General features: G+C 40.2%; 1 protein-coding gene and 1 non-coding gene across 2 annotated transcripts; one reads left to right on the top strand and one right to left on the bottom strand.

Moving 5' to 3' along the window:
- Positions 1–419: 419 nt before the first annotated feature.
- On the bottom strand, positions 420–526 carry LOC122449102. The gene has a single exon (XR_006271905.1). It is a non-coding gene; the product is annotated as a U6 spliceosomal RNA (small nuclear RNA).
- A 5,198-nt stretch (positions 527–5,724) lies between these two features.
- Positions 5,725–19,302, top strand: DEFB123 (defensin beta 123). Its single transcript, XM_043478496.1, has 2 exons — positions 5,725–5,941; positions 19,060–19,302. The coding sequence occupies exons 1-2, from the start codon at positions 5,884–5,886 to the stop codon at positions 19,212–19,214; spliced, it is 213 nt and encodes a 70-aa protein (XP_043334431.1). The 5' UTR covers positions 5,725–5,883; the 3' UTR covers positions 19,215–19,302.
- Positions 19,303–24,211: the final 4,909 nt, after the last annotated feature.

The following is a 24,211-nucleotide window of genomic DNA, read 5'->3' on the forward strand; positions in this document are numbered from 1 at the left end:
CACTCCCTTCCCCAGATACCCATTTCTTTCTGGAAACAGCCATTGTTACGAGTTTATTATGCATGGTTCTAAAAATGAAGTAATAATAATAGCCATCACCTGTTGAATATTCAACTCTGCACCAAGGTTCCTCACAAAAATCATATGAGATAACTATCATTATTTTCATGTTACAAATAAGAAAACTGAATCTCCTGACAATCTTGATTCCTGCTTACAATTCATCCAGCCTGGTGTTTCACGTGATGTACTCTACATAGAAATTAAATCGGCAGGCTGACAGTATACAGCTGTTTTACTCCCTTCCCAATTCTGAACAATTAATGCTCCATGTCCAGTTGTAACTGTTGCTTCTTTTTTTTCTTTTTTCTTTTTGGTTTAGTATGGTTTATTAAGCTGTGCCTTAGTACAGACGCTGGAAAAATATGGAACGCTTCATGAATTTGCGTGTCATCCTTGTGCAGGGGCCATGCTAATCTTCTCTGTATCGTTCCAATTTTAGTATATGTGCTGCCAAAGTGAGCACTAGCTGTTGCTTCTTGACCAGTACACAGGATTCTCAGGAGGCAGATAAGATGGTCTGGTACTCCCATCTCTTTAAGAATTTTCTACAGTGTGTTGTGATCTACGCAGTCAAAGACCCAATTGTGGGGTGGTTTCAACATTCTTTGGCATTGTCCTTCTTTGGGACTGGAATGAAAACTGACCTTTTCCAGACCTATGGCCATTGCTGAGATTTTTTAATTTGCTGACATACTAGGAGCAGCACTTTAAGAACATCATCTTTTAGGATTTTAAATAGCTCAGCTGGAATTCTGTCAGTTCCATTAACTTTGCTCACAATAATGCTACCCAAAGCCCACTTGACTTCACACTCCAAAATATCTGGCTCTAGGTGAGTAACCATACCACCATGGTTATCTGAGTCATGAAGTCCTTTCTTGCATAGTTCTTCTGTGTATTCTTGCAACTTTTTAATCTCTTCTGTTTCTGTTAGGTCCTTACTGTTTCTGTCCTTTGTTGTGCTCATCCTTGCATGAAATGTTTCTTTGATAGCTCCAGTTTTCCTGAAGAGATCTTTAGTCTTTCCCATTCTATCACTATCCTCTATTTCTTTGCATTGTTCATTTAAGAAGGCCTTCTTATCTCTCCCTGCTATTCTCTGGAACTCGGCACTCAGTTGGGTATATCGTTCCCTTTCTCCCTTGCCTTTAGCTTCTCTTCTTTCCTCAGTTATTTGTAAAGCTTCCTCAGACAACCACTTTGTCTTCTTGCATTTCTTTTTCTTTGGAATAGTTTTGGTCACTGCTTCCTGTACAATGTTACAAATCTCCATCCATAGTTCTTCAGGCACTCTGTTTACCACCAGATCTAATCCCTTGAATCTATTTGTCACGTCTACTGTATAATCATAAGGGATTTGATTTAGGTCATCCCTGAATAGTCTAGTGGTTTTCCCTACTTTCTTCAATTTAAGCCCGAATTTTGCAATAAGGAGTTCATGATCTGAGCCACAGTCAGCTCCAGGTCTTATTTTTACTGACTGTATAGAGCTTCTCCATCTTTGGCTGCAAAGAACATAATCAATCTGATTTTGGTACTGACTATCTGGTTATTGTCCATGTGTAGAGTCATCTCTTGGATGGTTTGTAGAGGGTGTTTGCTATAACCATCATGTTTTCTTGACAAAACTCTATTAGTCTTGGCCGTGTTTCACTTTTCCAAGGCCAAACTTGCCTGTTAGTCCTGGTATCTCTTGACTTCCTACTTTTGAACTCAAATTCCCTATGATGAAAAAGACATCTTTTTTGGTGTTAATTCTAGACGGTGTTGTAGGTCTTCATAGAACTGGTCAACTTCAGCTTCTTCAGCATTAGTGGCTGGGGCATAGACTTGGATTACTGTGATGTTGAATGGTTTGCCTTGGAAATGAACCAAGATCATTCTGTCATTTTTGAGGTTGTAACCAAGTACTTGCATTTTAGACTTTTGTTGACTATGAAACCTATTTCATTTCTCCTAAGGGATTCCTGCCCACCATAATAGATATAATGGTCATCTGAATTAAATTCGCCCATTCCTGTCTGTTTTAGTTCACTGATTACTAAACTGTCAATGTTCAGTATTGCCATCTCCTGAAACTCTGACATTCCCAGGTAAGCCCAGTCTTCAAGTGACAGATATGAGCAGAAAACCATAGAATCTTTCCAGAAGAAGACCCAGGCATTGTTCTTACATCCTTTTTTTCTGTACATTTTGGGATTAATTAACTGATTTTTTCATGTCATGATCATTAACAATTAATCAGAAGTTATTCTGTTTTAAGTATTCTTCTAAGAACTTTACATATTTTACTCATTTAATCTTTTTAACAATTCAGTGAGCTATGTAACATTACATCTTTATATCCATGAAAACCTTAAGTCAGTAGAGGCTAAGTTATTTATACAATTTCAGAAAGCTAACAATTTGAAGGTCAGGCACTCAACCTAAATCTATCTGACTTAGAAACTCATGATCCTGGAATAGTATACAGTAGGGGCTTGATAAATTCAATATAAAGTGACATGAGTGACATAAAAGAGCCAATTACAAGAAAATTGATAAGAATATTTCAGGTGAAGGGCATAGCAAGCGCAAGCAGCTATAGTGTGATCAATGGAAAGAATAAAGGCTAGTAGGGCTGAAGAATAGGGCATGAGTGGGAACTGATATGAGATAAAGCCAGAGCGTCACATAGCAACTGGATCAGGTAAGTCAGGAAGAAGAGTTTGAATTTTATCTGAAATTGCAAAGTTACTAACAGAAAATCACAGAGTCAGGACTGTATGTTTTCAGCTCTGCTTCCTCCACCCTCCACACTAAAATTCTCTATGTATCCAGGCACTTTAGACAGTAGGGTCTCTTCTCTCAGGGAGGACAGCATCCAACAGATACATTTCTGCCCCATTCCCGAGCCACCAGAATAGAAAACTTCATTTTGCACAATTTTTTTTTGCAAATTGTTGAGTAGAAAAAAACCTGCATATATTTAATGCATACAATGTGATGACTTTAAGAACTTTGAACATAAGCATTTGGTGCTGTTTTTGTAGCCCAAACTAGGATGAAATTACATTTCGCAATTCCTTTCCCTGTATGGAATCAAGTTAGGCTTTGCCACAAACTCTTTTCTCTCTTTTCTTTCTTTTTTTTTTTTTTTTGCATGATATTGGGGAGTTGGAAATGAAGCAGCATCACTGTGTTCTGAAGGCTGTCACCCGTTAGAGGCGGTAAGGGGTGTCTGCAAGTTTCAGTCTGTCTTCATTGTTCTCTGCTACACGTCAGCTCTCCTTCCTAACTGCCAGCCCTTCTGACCATACTGACCCAGGTTCAGGCCCAAAACTAAACACCTCTCTATGAACTCAACAAAGGCCCATATAGTTAAAGCTATGGTTTTCCCAGTAGTCGTATATAGATGTGAGAGTTGGACCATAAAGAAAGCTGAGCATTGAAGAAATTATGCTTTTAAATTGTGGTGCTGAAGAAAACTCTTGAGAGTCCCTTGGATTGCAAGGAGGTCAAGGCAGTTAATCGTAAAGGAAATCAACTGTGAATATTCATTGGAAGAGCTGTTGCTGAAGCTCCAATACTTTGGCCACCTGATGCCAAGAGCCAACTCATTGGAAAAGATCCTGATGCTGGGAAAGATTGTAGGCAAAAGGAATATTGGGCAGCAGAGGATGAGATGGTTAGATAGCATCACCAACTCAATGGACATAGGTTTGAGCAAACTCAGGGAGATAGTGGAGGACAGAGAAGGCTGGCATGCTACAGTCCATGCGGTCGCAAAGAGTTGGACAAAACTAAGCAACTGAACAACAAATGAATTCAAATAGGCAGTAGTTTTGAAGAGCAAATGACCTTTCACAGGCTTCTGCACCAGCTCCTTCAGCAACCCCAGAGAGCTATTTACTTTCCAAACTCTTGCCACAATTGAATAGCCTCATCCTTGTGATAAATTCCTTCGCCCATAATGCTGATAGCAGTACTGCTGCTTCCCTAATTGAGTCTTAACTAACATATGTTTGAAAAAAATGAGTTTCCTTAACAGAAATGAAGGGCTTCCCAAGTGATTTAGTGATAAAGTATCCACATGCCAATGCAAGAGACACAGGAGACGCAGGTTCTATCTCTGGGTCAGGAAGATCCCCTGGAAGAGGAAATGGTAACCCACTCCAGTATTCTTGCCTGGAGAATCCCATAAACAGAGGATCCTGGCTGGCTACAGTCCTTGGGGTCACAAAGAGTCAGAAATGACCGAGTACACACACTCAACAGAAATGAACAACAATCATGGATTTCTAGGTCTTAGGCACTGAGTCCTTCCTAGCTACTGTCTCTTCTTCATCTTAAAGGTTTTAGAAAGAGTTGTTTACACTTACTAATCTCATTCCTTCACTTACCTTTCAGTCTTCAACCTTCTCAATCTGTTTTCTGTCCCTACAAAAATGGTTTTCAATGTTATTTTGTCTCATAAGCCATTGTTGTTGTTTAGTCGCTAAGTCATGTCCTACTCTTTGTGACCCCATGGACTCTAGCCCACCAGGCTCTTCTGTCCATGGGATCATGCTTTTATACCCTTGACATCTGTGTCAAATAGGGTCCAGTCAAGAAATGGAAGTCACATAGCATACTTAATGTAAGGAATCAGTTACATTACTGTGGGGAGGCAGAAACAGCAAAAAGAGGACCCTGAGGAAACAGGTGTTAGTAACCACAGATTTTTCCAGTAGTCATGTACGGATGCGAGAGTTGGGCCATAAAGAAGGCTAAGTGAGGAAGACTTGATGCTTTCGAACTGTGGTGCTGGAGAAGACTCTTGAGAGATCAAACCAGTCAATCCTAAAGGAAATCAACTCCGAATATTCACTGGAAGGACTGATCCTGAAGCTGAAGTTCCAACACTCTGACCACCTGATGCAAAGAGCTGACTCATTGGAAAAGACCTTAATCCTGGGGAAGACTGAAAGCTACAGAAGTGGGCAGCAGAGGATGAGATGGTTAGATAGCATCAAGGACTGAATGGACATGAATTCCAGCAAACTCTGGGAGACAGCGGAGAACAGGGAAGCCTGACGTGCTGCAGGCCATGGGGTCACAAGAAGTCGGACCCAACTGAGCGACTCATCAGCAGCCAGAGAATGCAGCTACTACCCTTAGGCAGCCGGAACTGAGGGAAGAGAATGGATTTTCAAATCCTAAGAGTTCAGAGGAGGGACCTCCCCACTACAATAGCTGGTTCTTGGACCTCTGAGAACGGGGCACATCCTGGCCCCCCAGAAGGCCTGACCACGTGGGTAGCCCTGAGATGGCAGGGGGCTGCGGCTGCTAATACTTGTGAAAGGGCACAGCCAGACTCCTAGCTGGGAACTGCATCTCTTCTTTCCATTCTCCTGCCGATTTTAGCCCCAGTTACAGTATATTTCTCATATTCAGCACCAACAGAAGCCTCTTGACAGACTTCTCTTTGCCTGGAAAGCCATGTGGGCTCATCCACCTGGCGTTTTGGTCTTTGTTTCTCAAAACGGCTCACTGCCCTCTTCTCTACGAAATCTTCCCTGACCTTCTGGGTTCCGCGTGCGTGGCGCCCCCTGGTGGTCCCTTGATTGGCAGTCGAACCCTATTGCGTGACCTAAATAAGAAAAGCAAGCATGCCAGCTCAGGGCGTGCGGGGGCCGTGCCCGCGGGCGGGCGGCGGAAGGCACGTGCGGGTGACATCTGTTCCGGTTGGAGCAAAGGAGCGGGAGCCAGAGAGGCCAGAGCACTCCACCCTTAGCTTTGCCATCGCATCACATTGCCAAGCTGCTTTGCCATTGCCGCTTCCCTTGGCCACTTGTAGCCATGAAGCTCCTCTCGCTGATTCTGGCCGGACTGCTGCTCTTGTCCCAGCTCACTCCAGGTAACCTGGGCCTCTTCAGGGGAGGGGCACAGGGTGCGGAGAGAGAGATCTGGACACAGAATCCCACAGACGGGGAGCATGGGCTGCCGGGCCTCGGGCAGTCACCTTGTAGAGGAAGAGCCCTCCCAGGTGGCCAGGCAGCAAATCTTAGGTACCGACTACAACATGGACAGCTTCTTGTTCGGTCACGCCATCCTGCTGTCCCAGGGAGCATGCTTAGGTGGGTTAGCTTGTGAAGAAGAATGCATAGGATGGGTAGGAGAAGCAGGAGGAGGATACACAATAGTGGCCATGTCACAAAATAGGCCCCAGAATGATCTAGGCTTAGTACAAACCGCAGCCACCTTAAGGAGAAAGCAAACCTCATCTTTAACTTGTTACCATCTCTGTGCCAGTCCCTGTGTTGGGAAGCTAGGACCACAGAGATAAATGACATGGCCTGGGAGGGATTCAGACTTCCCAGGGGGCACAGTGGTCTGTCCATGGGATTCTCCAGGCAACAATACTGTAGTGGGTAGCCATTCCCTTATCCAGGGGATCTTCCCAACTCAGGGATTGAACCCAGCTTTCCTGCATTGCAGGTAGATTCTTTACCATCTGAGTCACCAGGGAAGCCCATTATCTGGAAGCCCAGGGTTAAGGGTGTGGCAAGGGTTAAGATTGCAGAAGCAGTCAAGGTCCAGGTCTTGATGAGCCTTGACTGCCAGGTGAGGAGCTGTGGGAAAGCTTAAGTAAAAAAGGGCTATTCCACCAGCTCTAGCATCGCTGTCTGGGCCCTCTTGCTCAACTGATAGAAACTTCTGCTCAGCCAAGGCTTTCACCTCACCCGTCCACAGGGCTGAAATGTATAAATTTCCTCACCTCAGCCCTTGTACCTGCCTGTGGCAAATGCCTGAAATACTACTCAGCTGGGGATAGAGAGGAAAGCCCCAGAACCTGGGTTAAACACTGCTCAATCATTTTCTAACTCTGTGACCTCCAGTAAGCAGCTCAGTGGCTCAGAGTTTCCATGTCCCCATTTCTCAATCTACTACAACAAAGGCATGTGTATATAAAAGTAACATCAGTTTGAGGGAACAACATTGAACACACTGAAATTTTGGTATGCAAAAAAAAAAAAAGAAAATGTAGCTTCTTCATTTTATGTACTTTAAATTTTCCCAGGAAATTCCATCCTGCTGATGCGACGGTTGGGGAGAGGGGTGGTGGAAGGCACTAAAGGACTGTGCCTAAACTCTGCAGTTAAATAAATGCTCATCAATTCTGGTTTAAAACAGTTTCAGAACAGACTTTTGGACTCTGTGGGAGAAGGCAAGGGTGGGATGATTAGAGAGAGCAGCATTGAAACATGTATATTATCAAGGGTGAAACAGATCACCAGCCCAGGCAGGATGCATGAGACAAGTGCTCGGGGCTGGTGCACTGGGAAGACCCAGAGGGATCGGGTGGAGAGGGAGGTGGGATGGGGGACTGGGATGGGGGATACATGTAAATCCATGGCTGATTCATGTCAATGTATGGCAAAAACCACTACAATATTGTAAACTAATTAACCTCCAACTAATAAAAATAAATGGAAAAAAAAAAAAACAGTTTCAGGTTAATTCAGTCTCTTTTGAATAAATATTTAGTCTTTGAGAATTTCTCCTTCTGTTCCCTTTCTGTTTCTGAGGATAGCACCTGGATTTAGAAGTTAACTAGATGTCATGATTTAATTTATTGGCTCATTCAATAAACCTGAAAGTGAAAGTCGTTCACTCATGTCTGACACTTTGGGACCCCATGGACTGTACAGTCCGTGGAATTCTCCAGACCAGAATACTGGAGTGGGTAGCCTTTCCCTTCTCCAGGGGATCTTCCCAACCCAGGGACTGAACCCAGGTCTCCCGCACTGTGGGCAGATTCTTTACCAGTTGAGCCACAAGGGAAGCCCAAGAATACTGGAGTGGGTAGCCTATCCCTTCTCCAGGGGATCTTCCTGACCCAGGAATCGAACCAGGGTCTCCTGCATTGCAGGCGAATTCTTTACCAACTGAGCTATCAGTAAACATGTTGAACAAATTTCATATTCCAGGCACTGTGATAGGTGCAGGAGCTAGTGCAGTGAACACACGAGAACAAAACAAGGTAAGCAAAGTCTTTAGCCTCTTGGAGTTTGCATTCTGTTGACAGAACAGATATTTTTTTAAATAATTGAAACATATGAAATGTCAGGTGGTGAGTATGATGAGCAGAGTAGGTGGGAAAGGGGATAGCAAATACCACAGGGATGTAAATTTGTTGTTTTAAAGGGGTGCTCATGGAATGGCTCACCCTGACCTGAGGGAGGATAAGAGGTGATCCCTATGGATTTATGGAGACTATTCAAGCCGGTGGGAATGTGAAGTTCAAAGGCCCTGGGGCAGCCCATGAGGAGGTAGGGCTCAGGTCTGGACATTCACTGACTTCTGTGGCAGGGTCCCTCATTGTGTGTGATCCATGACTGAGGAAACTTCTTGGTCCTGTTGACACCCCCACTGACTCCGCCCTTCATCTCAGTCAAATCTTCCATCTAATCCCTAGGTTTAGGCTGTTCACACACAGCCCCTCCCACTCCCTTTCTGCACAGGGGTCTACTGCTGGCAGGTCTCTCAGGCTCTCAGCTCATCACCTGTTCTCCTATTTCCACTGGAGACAAGAGGGAACTGCGGACTTTCCTGATTACTTTATGCCATAGGAGAGGAGAGGGAGATGCTCAACCACTTCCTTCAGGCATTTCTAATCTAATCCCCCTCCAGATGGCCCCATAATGTGTTGATGCTGTTAGCAATTTCCCTGGGCTACCCTCTGAGGGCAGAAAGTAAATGCCCTGTTCTCTAGTAGTTTCTCCAGGCCAATCTGGGTGTTTGTAGCAAGAGATTCTCTTGCCCACTACCTTTCTCACATGACTTATCTCTACTTCTTAAGTGTTCAGGTTGACCAGCAGGCCCTAGTCCGGGGGCGGGGAGAAAAGGAAGGTCTTTGTTTCTAGCTTACTGGTAGGTCCTTCATTGTCCTGGCTGGCAGAGACAAGATGTGGGCTCTGGTGGAGCTCTAAAGCCTCCTGCTGCTGCTGCTGCTGCTGCTGCTGCTGCTGCTGCTGCTGCAAAATTAGATTTAAGTGCCCCAGTTTCCTCTAGGGAGAATATTTCCTCTTCCTTTCTATTGGATGTGGTGGTGGTAAAGGAGATTGAATGGAAGTTTCTTTGGCCAGACCCTCAGCCTTTGCCTCCTATGGCTTGCGATGAGGTGGTTTTATCTGAATCCACTAGGCTCAGCTAATAATATATAAAGGAGTTTTTTGAAATTTGGAAACCCCTGACCCTTCTAAATACATTAGGTTCTTAAATGTGTTGTCTTGCTATAAACTACAGCAGCTCATCTCATTTATTTTTTTTCTTTTTTATTTATTTTTTTCATTTATTTTTATTAGTTGGAAGCTAATTACTTTACAGTATTGTAGTTGGTTTTTGCCATACATTGACATGAATCAGCCATGGATTTACATGTGTTCCACATCCCGATCCCTCCTCCTGCCTCCCTCCCCATCCCATCCCTCTGGGTCTTCCCAGTGCACCAGCCCTGAGCACTTGTCTCATGCATCCAACCTGGGCTTGTGATCTGTTTCACCCTTGATACTATACTTGTTTCAATGCTATTCTCTCAGAACATCCCACCCTCGCCTTCTCCCACAGAGTCCAAAAGTCTGTTCTGTACATCTGTGTCTCTTTTTCTGTCCTGCATATAGGGTTATCATTACCATCTTTTTAAATTCCATATATATGCGTTAGTATACTGTATTGGTCTTTATCTTTCTGGCTTACTTCACTCTGTATAATGGGCTCCAGTTTCATCCATCTCGTTAGAACTGATTCAAATAAATTCTTTTTAATGGCTGAGTAATAGTCCATGGTGTATATGTACCATAGCTTCCTTATCCATTCATCTGCTGATGGGCATCTAGGTTGCTTCCATGTCCTAGCAATTATAAACAGTGCTGCGGTGAACATTAGGGTCTCTTTCAGATCTAGTTTCCTCGGTGTGTATGCCCAGGAGTGGGATTGCTGGGTCATGTGGGAGTTCCATTTCCAGTTTTTTAAGGAATCTCCACACAGTTCTCCATAGCGGCTGTACTAGTTTGCATTCCCACCAACAGTCTAAGACTGTTCCCTTTTCTCCACACCCTCTCCAGCATTTATTGCTTGTAGACTTTTGGATAGCAGTCATCCTGACTGGCGTGTAATGGTACCTCATTGTGGTTTTGATTTACATTTCTCTGATAATGAGTGATGCTGAGCATCTTTTCATGTGTTTGTTAGCCATCTGTATGTCTTCTTTGGAGAAATGTCTGTTTAGTTCTTTGGCCCATTTTTTGATTGGGTCATTTATTTTTCTGGAATTGAGCTGCAGCAGTTGCTTGTATATTTTTGAGATTAATCCTTTGTCTGTTTCTTCATTTGCTATTATTTTCTCCCATTCTGAAGGCTGTCTTTTCACCTTGCTTACAGTTTCCTTTGTTGTGCAAAAGTGTTTAAGTTTAATTAGGTCCCATTTGTTTATTTTTGCTTTTATTTCCACTATTCTGCGAGGTGGGTCATAGGGGATCCTACTGTGATTTATGTCAGAGAGTGTTTTGCCTATGTTCTCCTCTAGGAGTTTTATAGTTTCTGGTCTTACATTTAGATCTTTAATCCATTTTGAGTTTATTTTTGTGTATGGTGTTAGAAAGTGTTCTAGTTTCATTCTTTTACAAGTGGTTGACCAGTTTTCCCAGCACCACTTGTTAAAGAGGTTGTCTTTTTTCCATTGTATATCCTTGCCTCCTTTGTCGAAGATAAGGTGTCCATAGGTACGTGGATTTATCTCTGGGCTTTCTATTCTGTTCCATTGATCTATATTTCTGTCTTTGTGCCAGTACCATACTGTCTTGATGACTGTGGCTTTGTAGTAGAGCCTGAAGTCAGGCAGGTTGACTCCACCAGTTCCATTCTTCTTTCTCAAGATTACTTTGGCTATTCGAGGTTTTTTGTATTTCCATACAAACTGTGAAATTACTTGTTCTAGTTCTGTGAAGAATACCATTGGTAGCTTGATAGGGATTGCATTGAATCTATAGATTGCTTTGGGTAGTATAGTCATTTTCACAATATTGATTCTTCCAATCCATGAACACAATATATTTCTCCATCTGTTTGTGTCCTCTTTGATTTCTTTCATCTGTGTTTTATAGTTTTCTATATATAGGTCTTTCATTTCTTTAGGTAGATATACTCCTAAGTATTTTATTCTTTTTGTTGCAATGGTGAATTTTATTGTTTCCTTAATTTCTCTGTTTTCTCATTGTTAGTGTATAGGAATGCAAGGGATTTCTGTGTGTTAGTTTTATATCCTGCAACATTACTGTATTCATTGATTAGCTCTAGTAATTTTCTGGTAGAGTCTTTAGGGTTTTCTATGTAGAGGATCATGTCATCTGCAAACAGTGAGCAACTCATCTCATTTAAACTGAGCAATGAACTTTGTCATTCTGTTGTTTACCATTCCCCCAAAGGCCAGAAACTCTGCCCATTTCTGCTTTTCAGCAGCCAAAGGGTCTCATGATTAAAGGGGAATGAAGTATGTATCACCTAAATATTTAAAAAAATTTTAAGTTAGGTTAATTGTGGAATTCAGGACATATGTATAAAGCCCAAGAACCCAGCAGAGATTAGATTTAGGTGGGGTACATCACATCCTTTTCCATTATACCTCCTCATAGCACCCAGAGTTCCTCCTTTATAATTTTCAGCCTAAGTCTAGTCAATCAAATATCTGGGTAGCGATTTATTTAATAGTTGTTTCTCATCTCCCCTCCCCCACTTGAATGGAGGTTCCCTGAGGGCAGCTGTCTGTCTCTAACTTGTTTGTAACTGTATCTCCAGTGTAGGTGTCTCAGTCTACATGTGTATTTCCCTTGGATAGACATCTAGAAAGGAATTTGTGGGTCAAGACTGCACCATCTGAAAATGTGCCAGGTAGCCTCCAGAGAGGCTGAAACAAAGTATATGATACCATCTTTCCTCTCACTCTCAACAACAGTTCATCTTGACATTTTTTAATTAAAAATTCAGATTTTTAAAAAAAAAAAAATTCAGATTTTATTGTTAAGTTGTGGAGAGGAGGGCCTTACCTTTTTTGTAAAATAAAACACAGAATTACACATGGGCCCAGTAGTTCTGGGGCTTCCCTGGTGGCTCAGCCAGTAAAGAATCTGCCTGCAATGCAGGAAACCTGGGTTCAGTCCCTGGGTTGGGAAGGTCCCCTGGAGGAAGAAATGACAACCCACTCCAGTATTCTTGCCTAGGAAATCCCATGAACAGAGAAGCCTGAAGGGCTACAGTCCACAGGGTCACAAAGAGTTGGACACAACTGAGCGACTAACACTTCCACTTTTTCACTTTCTAGTAGTTGTGGTGCATGGGCTTAGCTGCTCCGTGGCGTGTGAGATCCTCCCTGACCAGAGACCGAACCAGCATCCCCTGCATTGCAAGATTGACTCTCAACCACCTGACCACCAAAGAAGCCCTTGAATTATAGTTTTGTCTGGGTATATACCCAGTTGAAAAATGGGCAGAGGGCCTCAATAGACATTTCTCCAAAGAAGACATACACATGAAAAGATTCTCAACATCACTAATTATTAGAGAAATGCAAATCAAAACTACAGTGAGGGGACTTCCCTGGTGGTCCAGTGGTAAAGACTCTGTTCTTTCATTGCATGGGGCGCAGGTTCAGTTCCTGATTTGGGAACAAAGATCCCACAGGTGTGGCCAAAAGAGAACTACAGTGAGGTACCACCTCACACCAATCAGAATGGCCATCACTAAAAAGTCTATAAATAATAAATGCTGGAGAAGGTGTTGAGAGAAGGGAAACTTCCTACACTGTTGACATTCCCAGGTGGCTCAGTGGTAAAGAACCTCCCTGCAATGCTGGAGACACAGGAGATGTGGGTTCGATCCCTGGGTGGGCAAGATCCCTGGAGAAGGGCATGGCAACCCACTCCAGTATTTTTGTTTGGAGAATCCTATGGACAGAGGAGCTTGATGGGCTACAGTCCATGGGGTCGCAAAGAGTTGGACTTGATTGAAACGACTTAGAACGTACGCACACCTACATTATTGGTGGGATTATACGTTGGTGCAGTCACTATAGAGAACAATATGGAGAATTATTATATGATCCAGAAATATAATTGGTTTTTATATATTAATCTTATATCCTACAGCCTTGCTAAACTCACTTAATAGGTTTCATAGCTTTTGGGAGGATTTTATACATAGATGATCATGTCATCTTTAAACAGTAGTAGTTTTATGTCTCCCTTTAAAATCTGTTTTTAATTCATTAGTAAGTGTGATAGTATCTGCAGAATTTTCACAGATGTTAGTAATCAGGTATTATGAATTCTGTCAAATGCTTTTTCTGCATCTATTGAAGTGCTCATATGATTGGGTGAGGTGGGAGGGTTACTCTGCTGATGTGGTGAATTATTAATATATTGATTGATTTTTCAAATGTTGAACTGACCTTTACATTTTTGGACTGATTCACATTTATTATGATGTCTTATCCTTTTTATACATTTCTGGATTCAGTTTATATTTTGTTAAGGATTTTCACATCTGGTTTATGACGGATGTTAGTCTGTAAGGATTTGGTTTTTTTTTTTTCAATTAAATATAAATAAATTTATTAAAAATTTGTTTTACACATAAATTCAATGAATTAATTAGAAAATACTGTTAGACGCATTAAAATAATTTAATATAGCGAACAAAAAAATTTTATATGCTAACTTGGATCTTATGTTTACAAACTAACAAGTTGAATTTAAAGCCATAGAAGTATCTCCCTGCACAATAATAGCTGCTCAAATAGTACATGAAAAAAATTAATTTCTTCAAAAATTTTATTATACTCCATGCTCTTCCCCAAAGAGATTTTATCTGGAAGAATCCTAGAGTATTGATTTTCCTTCTTGTTCTTTGTCTTAACATAATATTCTGTTTACTATGTAAGATTGCTGTAACTTTACGAATTTTTAAAACCTTTTAAAATCCATTTATATTACTTGAATTTCAAAATTGTTTGGTACTATAAAGATTACTTAAAGCTTCCATTAGGAATTTCGGGATAACATTGATCACATGTATACATTAAATATTAGTAATAGACATTAATCTTAGATACTCCATTGCTGAGAGGAAAGAAAACATTATTTATAAGTGATAACAAACATTTAATAAATATAATAATCATATATTAATAAAATATTCAGTTCTGAAAGTTGTGAAGGGGAAAAAACTTTTGAGATTTTAATACCCAAAGATAAATTCTTAATATTTTGGTGCACATACTTCCAGTATTCTTATGTATTTACTTATATATATATATTTTTTTTTTTAATTTTTTTATTATATTGGAGGCTAATTACTTCACAACATTTCAGTGGGTTTTGTCATACATTGATATGAATCAGCCATAGATTTACACTTATTCCCCATCCCGATCCCCCCTCCCATCTCCCTCTCCACCCGATTCCTCTGGGTATTCCCAGTGCACCAGGCCGGAGCACTTGTCTCATGCATCCCACCTGGGCTGGTGATCTGTTTCACCATAGATAGTATACATGCTGTTCTTTTGAAACATCCCACCCTCACCTTCTCCCACAGAGTTCAAAAGTCTGTTCTGTATTTCTGTGTCTCTTTTTCTGTTTTGCATATAGGGTTATCAGTCTGTAAGGATTTTTACATCTAAATTCATAAGGGATTTAAGTCTGTAATTTTATTTTCTTGGAATGTCTTTGACTTGGGTGTCAAGGTAATGCTGGAAGACTTTGAAAAGAATTGGTATTATTTCTTTCTAAATGCTTGGTATTAATAGAATTCACCAATGAAGCCATCTGAACCTAGAGTTTTCTTTGTGGAAAATACTTACATACAAATTCAATTTCTTTCAAAAAATGAAGGGGTTTAGAGTTATGTGTTTCTTCATGTATGAGCTTCAATAGTTTGTGTTTTCCAAATAATTTGTCTGTTTTGTGTAAGTTGTTCAATTTATAGTCATGAAGTTTTCTTTGTTATGACCTTATTAACATTGTAATATCTATAGAATCTATAGTGAAGTCCTCTCTTTCTTTTTCTTTTTTTGGCCACCTTGTGGCATCTTAGTTCCCAACCAGGGATCACACCCCCATCCTCTGTGGAGAAAGCATGGAGTCCTAACCACTGGACAGCCAGGGAATTCCCCTCTCTTTCGTTCCTGATAATAAACAATTTATTTCTTCTCTTTTGCTTTCTTCCTGGTCAGGCTGCCTGGCTAGAAATTTAGAATATTTTTTATGTTTTCAAGAAACCAGCTTTCAGTTTTAATTTGTCTATTGTTTTTCTGAGGCTGCCAAGGTGATGCTAGTGGTATCCTGTGGAATCCAGGACTCCACCTACCAATACAAGAGACACAAGAGACGTGGGTTCAGTCCCTGGGTTGGGAAGATCTCCTGGAGTAGGAAATGGCACCCCAAATTTCCTATTTTATTTACTTTTGCTCCAATTGTAGTGATTTTTTTCTTCTACTTAATTTACCTTTGTTTTTCTCATTTAATTTGCTCTTGTTTTTCCTCACTTAAGGTATAAGCATTGATGGTTGATTTAAGACCATTCTGTCTAAAGTACACATTTTAAACTGCAAATGTCCCTCTAATTACTACTTTATCTCAGTTCCACAAATATTTTTATGTATTGTACTTTTAATTAGTCAATTCAAACTTCTCTAATTTCTCTTTTGGTTTCTCTTTCACCCATTAGTTATTTACCAGTACATTGTTCAATTTCCTAGTATTTGTGAATTTTCCAGATGCATATTTACTATTAATTTTTAGTTAATTCTACTGTGGACAGACACACACCTATATAAGACTTCAGTTCTTTTTTTAAAAAGGCTTTTTATTTTATACTGGAGCGTAACCGATTAACAATGTTGTAATAGTTTCAGGTGGACAGCAAAGGGACTCAGCCATACATATCCATGTATCCATTCTCCCCACAAACTCCCCTCCGATCCAGGCTGCTACATAACATTGAGCAGAATTCCCTGTGCTGTATAGTAGGACTTTGTTGGTTATCCATTTTAAATATAGTAGAGTGTACCTGTCGATCCCAAACTCCCTATCTTTTCCCCCATTCTTCTCCCCATCTTTTCCCCCATTCTTCTCCCCATCCCCAACAACCATAAGTTCATTCTCTAAAAGACTTGAATCCTTTTAGTTTTATTGAGATCCTGTATGGTATATCTTGGTAAATATTCTGTGAGCTCTTGGAAAAATCTCTGTTTTTCTGTTGTTGGGTAGAGTGGTCTGTAAATATCTATTAAGTTGGTTGATAAACTCATCAGTTCAAATATTCTGTATCATGTATTACATTGTTCTATCAACTATTGAGAGAGGGATGTTGGAAGCTGAAGTTATCATTGTGAATTTGTCTATTTCTCCTTTCAGTTCTTTCAGCTTTTTGTTTCATGTATTTTCAAGCTCTGTTATTTGGTGCATTTGATTGAGGATCAATGTCTTTTTAATCAGGTGAGATTGTCATCATGAAATGACCTTTTTATACCTAGCAACTTAGTTAGTTCTGAAGTCTACTTTTTAAATCTTAACATAGCTAGTATATTAATAATACTTCAGCTTATCTTTGATTAGTGATTTCATGATATTTTTTTCCTTATACTATTAACATAACTACGTCTCTCCATTTAGAATGAATTTCTTTAGACAGTATGTAATAGATCTTGCTTTTTCATCCAATCGGACAATTTCTGCCTTTTAATTGAGACGTTCAGACTATTTATGCTTAATATAATTATCAATATGGTTGCATTTAACCTACCATCTTTCTATTTGTTTTCTATCTGCCTATCCTTTCTTTGTTTACTTTATCTTCTTTCCTTGCCCTCTTTCAGATTACTTGAGTCTTTTTATGATTCAAATTTTTATCTACCATTGCCTTATTAACTATACCTTTTTCTTTAAATCATTGCTCTAAGGCTGGGCTTCCCATGTGGCTCAGTGGTAAAGAATTTGCCTGCCAAACTAGAGAAATGGATTCGATCCCTGGGTCAGGAAGATCTCCTGGAGAAGGAAATGGCAACCCACTCCAGTATTCTTCCTCTAAGGTTTACTTTTTCACATATGGCAAGTGTTTACTGAGCCTTGCTCTGCGTAGGCACAGTCCTGAAAAAGTGAAAGTGTTGATCGCTTAGTCATGTCCAACTCCTTGCGACCCCACAGACTGTAGCCCACCAAGCTCCTCTGTCCATGGGATTCTTCAGTCAAGAATATTGTAATAAGTTGCCATTTCCTCCTCTAGGGGATCTTCCTGACCTAGGGGTCAAGCCCGCATCTCCTGCGTCTCTTGTGTTGGCAGACAGATAAATACATGATCAAACACTACTCAGCCATAAAAAAAGAATGAAATAATGTCATTTGCAACAACATGAGTGGACCTAGAGATTATCATTCTAAATGAAATGTCATATAGTGAAAGACTAATATCATATACTATCACTTAATGTGGAATCTAAACTATGATCCAAATGAACTTATTTATGAAACAGAAATAGACTCACAGATATAGAAAACAAACTTACGGTTAGCAAAGGGGAAAGGTGGGTAAGGAAGAGATAAATTAGGAGGTTGAGATGAGCATATACACACTATTATATATATAAAATAGATAACCAACAAGGACCTGCTGTATAGCAAAGGGAAATATATGCAATATTTTGTAATAACCTACAAGGGAGAGAATCTGAAAAGAAATATATATGTGAAAAATGAAAGTGAAGTCTCTCAGTCATGTTTGACTCTTTGTGATCCCATGGACTGTAGCCTCCCAGGCTCCTCCTTCCATGGGATTTTCCAGCAAGAGTACCGGAGTGAATTGCCATTTCCTTCTCCAGGGGATCTTCCCCACCCAGGGATCAAACCCAGGTCTCCCGCATTTCAGGCAGACGCTTTACCCTCTGAGACACCAGCGAAGCACCAATATATGTGTGTGTATATATATATATAGATAGATAGATAAATATGTATATATATCTATATATAGATATATATGTATATATATCTATATATATCACTGTTGTGTACACCTGAAACTAACATAATATTGTAAATCAACTATACTTCAGTGTTTTTTCAACTATGATGTTTATTACACTACTAAAGATTTACTGGGCTTCCCTGGTGGCTCAGTGATAAGGAATCTGCCTGCCAACGCAGAACACATGAGTTCAATCCCTGGGTCAGGAAGATCCCCTGAAGGAGGAAATGGCAACCCATTCCAGTATTCTTGCCTGGGAAATCTCACAAACAGAGGAGCCTTGCGGGCTACAGTCCATAGGGTTGAAAAAAAGTCAGACATGACTTAGCAACTAAACAACAACAACAAAGATTTACTAGGCACACAGGGAAATAAGAGAACATGGCTGAAAACCAGTATAAACAACAGAGCACAGAAGCAGATCCATGAAACATCTGGATTCAACTGTACTTCAGTTTTTTTAATTAAAAAAAACAAACAAACATGGATGAACCTTGAAAGTAAGTGAATAAGTGAAAGAAGTCAGATATAAAATGCTACGTATTATGTGATTCCATTGACATAAAATATCTAGATTAGGCAAATCTGTAGAGAAGAGGGCAAATTGGTCATTGCCCAAGGATGAAGAGAGGGGAAATGGGAATAGTTAATGGGTGCGAGGTTTCTGTTTGGGATGATTAAAAAGTTCTGGAACTAGGTGGTGAAGATGGTTGCACGACATTGTGACTTTACGTAATGCTGCTGAACTGTACACCTTAAAATACTTAAACTGATGAGCTTTATGTTATTCGTATTTTACCACAATTTTTAGAAAGAGATAGAAGGAAAAAAGAGAAAGAAGGACCAGGGTGAAAGTCAAAGGACACTGAGCACCCTCTATTGGTTTTCATCCTTTTACAGACCTTTCAAATCCAGAATTTACCTCTTCTTAGGGCTGACACTGTCTCTGTTCTTTCTTTTCAGGTGGCACCCTAAAATGCTGGAATCTTCATGGCAAGTGCCGCCAGAAATGCTTCAAGAAGGAAAAGGTCTATGTTTACTGCACAAATAATAAACTGTGCTGTGTGAAGCCCAGGTACCAGCCAAAAAACTTACCATGGCAAATCCAAGTTCCTTGAAGCCTAAAGTTATCAAAAGGCAGATGAAGCTACCCCGAGTCTGACCTCAGTAGATTCTTGAACTCTATCAATAAACATCTCTGGCTGATCCCTGTGTTGGCCTGTTAGTCTACCCAGTGGTTCTCAGAAGGTCCTCTTTCAGGTGGTTAATTTAAGTCAAAACCATTTCATTATATTTCACAAGCACTCATCAGAATTTTCTGAAATCTACACAACATACAATAACCCCATTATTCTGGCAGTTAGTGAAAGGTTATCATCTAATAAATCATTGCTTTGAAATTCCAAAATTTTCCTTTAACCTATATGGAAACAAAAGCATTTTTGTTGTCTGCAGGATCTGGAAGTCCCAAGACTGGGGTCCTGGGGCTAGTAGTGCCTACCCACTGTTGAGGGGAGCAGATCCCAGAGTCACTGGATGCAGGGCTCTCGGGGTCCCAGAGCTAGTGCTAGCGCACTGGTGTGCAGGGTTGGGTCCAGGCCCTCTGGTGGACAGAGCCAGGTTCCAAGGCGGCTGTGAGCTCAGGGAATCTTGGAGCAGTTATGCCTGCTGGGAGGTGGGGCTGTCCCCCCCTCAGCTAGTTGCTTGACCTGAGGTGTCCCAGTTGTTCAGTTGTCCAGTAGTGTCCAACTCTGCAACCCCATGGACTGCAGCACTCCAGGCCTCCCTGTCCCTCACCATCTCCCAAAGCGTGCCCAAGTTCATATTCATTGCATCGGTGATGCCGTCCAGCCATCTTATCCTCTGATGCCCTCTTCTCCTTCTGGACACTGAGGTGTCCCAGGACTAGTGCCAAAAGGCTAGTGGGTGGAATCAGGTCCCCTGGAACTATAAAGCTAGAGGGAAGATTCCAAACTGCCACTTGCCAGCACCAGTGTCCACAGACACTAGTGTCTGTGTCCCAGGGTAAGCTCCAGTTGCCTCCTGCCTCTCCAGGAAGCTCTCCAAGATCAGCAGGCAGGTCTGATCAGCAGATGGGTCCCAGAGTGTGCGCCTTTTAAAATTGGAGTCTCTATTTCCCATAGTGCTCTGGCTGTCCCCAAAGTAAACCCCACTGACCTTCAAAGTCAAACATTCTGGGTTCTCATCTTCCTGGTGCAAGACTGCTGGACTAGGAAATCTGATGTGTGATTCAGACCCTTCACCCCTTGGGGAGAACCTCTGCAATTGTAATTACCCTCCTATGTGTGGATCACCCACCCCAGAGGGTATAGGTCTTGACTTCTACCATGACTCCACCCCCTCCTATCCATCTCACTATGGTTCCTTCTTTATATCTTTAGTTGTAGAAGCAACAGACAACTTCTAAGTAACTATTATAAATTTGTCAAGGAAATTTGAGGAAAAGATTGACTGAAAGAATAATTTAATCAATACACAGGAAAAAAAAAGTACCAATTTTCTATCAGTGCATTACAAACCACTCTAAAACTTAGTGGATTAAAATAACAACTATTCATTATTTCTCAGAGTTATGTGTGTTAATTAACTGGTTCTTCTGATATTCTCACCTGGGGTCACTGATATAATCACATGTCTCGCCATATGGCCTCCCCATCTCAAGGAAGTTAACTTTGGCTTCTAACACAATGGCTAGGTCTAAGAAGGTAAGCCTCAATATGCATCATTTATCAAACTTGTGATGTTATGTTTTTAAAAGTCCCATTGGGCAAAGGAAGTCATGTGACCTGAGGTCAATATAGGAAAAACTACACAAGGACAAGAATACTGGAGGAATAATTCCACTGGTGATCATCAATGTTATCAATCTATCACAAATGTAATCTCTAGGAATAAACTGGGCATTCTAAACTAAAAGATACAAAATCTAAAATTAAGGATTTATTGGTTGCACTTAACAGCAGATTGAACAGAATAGAAGAAAGAACCAGTAACTCAAAAACAGATGAATAGGACATGCAATCAAAGCACAGAGAGAAAAAAATGCAGAACAAATAGGGCAGAACATGAGAAACTTATGGGAGAATACCAAATGGTCTAACATATATGTAACTGTCTCAGAGTCTCAGAAGGAGAAGAAAGAGAGAATTGAGAAGAAATGTTTTTTAAAGACAATGGCTGAAAATTTTCCAAAATTGTGAAAAGATATTAATCCACAGACTCACAAAATTTAGTGAACTCCAAGCAAGATAGACACAAAGAAAATCAAAATAGCATAACATAATCAAACTATTAACAACCAAAAGAAAAAGTATTTCCTGATAACTGTGAACATTTCAAACAAAACATGTTCAAGAATTTTTATGGAGAATATCAGAAGCCCTTATTGAAGAACACTATAAAAAGCCTAAATTAATAAAGACATAATATTTTGTGACTTAGACAACTCAGTGTCTTCAAGATGTCAATTCTGGGACTCCCCTAGCAGTCCAGTGATTAAGACTTCACCTTCCTATATATATAGATATCCTGGGTTTGATCCCTGGGTTGGGAAGATCCCTTGGAGAAGGGAAAGGCTACCCACTTCAGTATTCTGGCCTGGAGAAATCCATGGACTGTGTAGCCCATGAGGTTGCAAAGAACAGGACACGACTAAGTGACTTTCACTTTCACTCTTTCCTATGCAAGGGGTGCAGGTTTGATCCTTTGTTGGAAAACTAAGATCCCGCATTCTTCACAGCCAAAAAACCAAAACATAAAAACAGCAGCAATAGTGTAACAATTCAATAAGGACTTTTAAAACAATTTTTTAAAGATGTCAATTCTACACTATTTCCTAGATTCATTGAAATTCCAGTCAAACAACTAACAGGATTTTTTCCAGTATCTGTTGAAAATTATGTAAAGATAAACAAATATTTTGTTGGGGACATAGACATAGATGACAAAACTATCAGTAAAGCCTAGGATGATGGTTAATTCTAAGAATATAGGAATTGCAAGAAGAAATGCTGATATTCTAATTTTTTATCTGGGTTGTAGTTATGGAGATGTTTCTTGTCTTATTGTTTTTTACTTTCTATATTTTTTAAAATATTACTTTGCTTTCTCAATATATAATAAAAATCAGGTTTTTCCAAAAGGAGATAAAAGCTATGAACACAAAAAAATGAAAAAGCTAAATCAGCTAAAAGTCCCAGAAAATAAAATACTTGAAAATTACTTGTCCTATAAAATGTTTTTTTCATTTCATTTGAACCCAGGGATCAAACCCGGGAGATATATATATATATATATATATATAGGAAGGTGAAGTCTTAATCACTGGACTGCTAGGGGAGTCCCAGAATTGACATCTTGAAGATACTGGGTTATCTAAGTCACAAAATATTATGTCTTTATTAATTTAGGCTTTTTATAGTGTTCTTCAATAAGGGCTTCTGATATTCTCCACAAAAATTCTTGAACATGTTTTGTTTGAAATGTTCAAAATGTAAAAAACTCTCAAAACTCAGTGTAAGGAAACAAAATTGGATAGCAAAATGAGCTAAATATTTGAACTGACACCACTGAAAAAGTTATACATGTAAGAAATAAGCACATGAAAATGGATAGATATTAGAGAAATGCACATTAAAATCACAGTAGAATACTACTACACATATATCAGAGTGTCCAAAATTAAAATAATTGGTCATAATGACTGCTGATGAGAAACAAGCATTGGCAGCAGAACTCTTATACCCTGCTGGTGGGAATGTAAAATAGTACAACCGCTTTGGAGTTTTGTACAGTTGGGGAGTTTCTTTAAAAGTCTAGTGAACCACAAGATCCAACCACTCCATACCTAGGTATTTACCCAGAAGAAATATAAATAGATCTACATGAAGACTTTACACATAAATGTGAACAACAGCCTTATTTGTGGTAGCCACAAATGGAAACAATCCAAATGTCCATCAACAAGTGAATGGATAAACAAATTGTGGTGTATTCATATAGCAGAATACTCAGCAATAAAAGCAATTAACTTTTGAATCTCAGAAAACCATGGATGACTCTCCAAATAATAATGCAAAATAAAACAGACAAAAATAAATATATTGTATGACTCCATTAGTAAAAGGCTCTAGCAACTATGACTCTATAGTAAGAGTACATCTGTACTAGACAGAGGGTAAGAGGAGGAGGAACAGAGAGGAGTATTAAGAGGTTACAAAGAGGCACAGGGAAATTTGGGGGGATGGTGGGATATGTTCATGATCTTGATTTTTGGTGATAATTTCATATGGATGCCGTGTATGACATCAAATTGCACACTTTAAATTAGTACAGTTTACAGATCCAATCAGTCCATCCTAAAGGAGATCAGTCCTGGGTGTTCACTGGAAGGACTGATGCTGAAGCTGAAACTCCAATACTTTGGCCACCTCATGCGAAGAGTTGACTCATTGGAAAAGACCCTGATGCTGGGAGGGACCGGGGGCAGGAGGAGAAGGGGATGACAGAGGATGAGATGGCTGGATGGCATCACCGACTCGATGGACATGAGTTTGAGTAAACTCCGGGAGTTGGTGATGGACAGGGAGGCCTGGTGTGCTGTGATTCATGGGGTCGCAAAGAGTCAGACACGACTGAGCGACTGAACTGAACTGATTATATATCAATTATACCTCAATAAAGTAAATAAGTGATGCTTTTTAGGAGAAAAAAGACTAAAGGAAAATAGATGTTATTTAAAAGAGAGTAAGTGAATCATATGTGATGAAACCAAAGAGGTGGACAGGGGCTAGATCGTGAAAGACTGTCCAAGTTAAACAATTGTTTTGCAAATGTTGATACCAGTGGCAGAGAATCCATTTCAGGCAGCAGATCAATCCCCCAATCTTTAGTGTTCTTTCAGTCCAGTCTCCCCTGACTGCTTTTGTCCATTTGGTTATTGGGCGCCCTCCTTTCCACGCAGTCTGGACTCCATTATTTTTATGATCTCATCTTCAATTACTCTTCTGGTGGTTCATTCCACTCAAGTCATCCCGGCCTCCTTGCTAGTCCTCAGACACACCAGTCTTCATCCCAATGTAACTGAAAGTGTGGT

Source organism: Cervus canadensis, chromosome 10 (assembly GCF_019320065.1).
Source record: "Cervus canadensis isolate Bull #8, Minnesota chromosome 10, ASM1932006v1, whole genome shotgun sequence".
NCBI lineage: Eukaryota > Metazoa > Chordata > Mammalia > Artiodactyla > Cervidae > Cervus > Cervus canadensis.

What these genes read in the sequence shown, in the direction of transcription:
- DEFB123 (XM_043478496.1), top strand. Translation starts at nt 5,884, where the DNA reads ATGAAGCTCCTCTCGCTGATTCTGGCCGGACTGCTGCTCTTGTCCCAG. An exon ending in CTTGTCCCAGCTCACTCCAG is followed by an intron (nt 5,942 to 19,059) that starts GTAACCTGGGCC and finishes CTTTCTTTTCAG; the next exon opens with GTGGCACCCTAAAATGCTGG.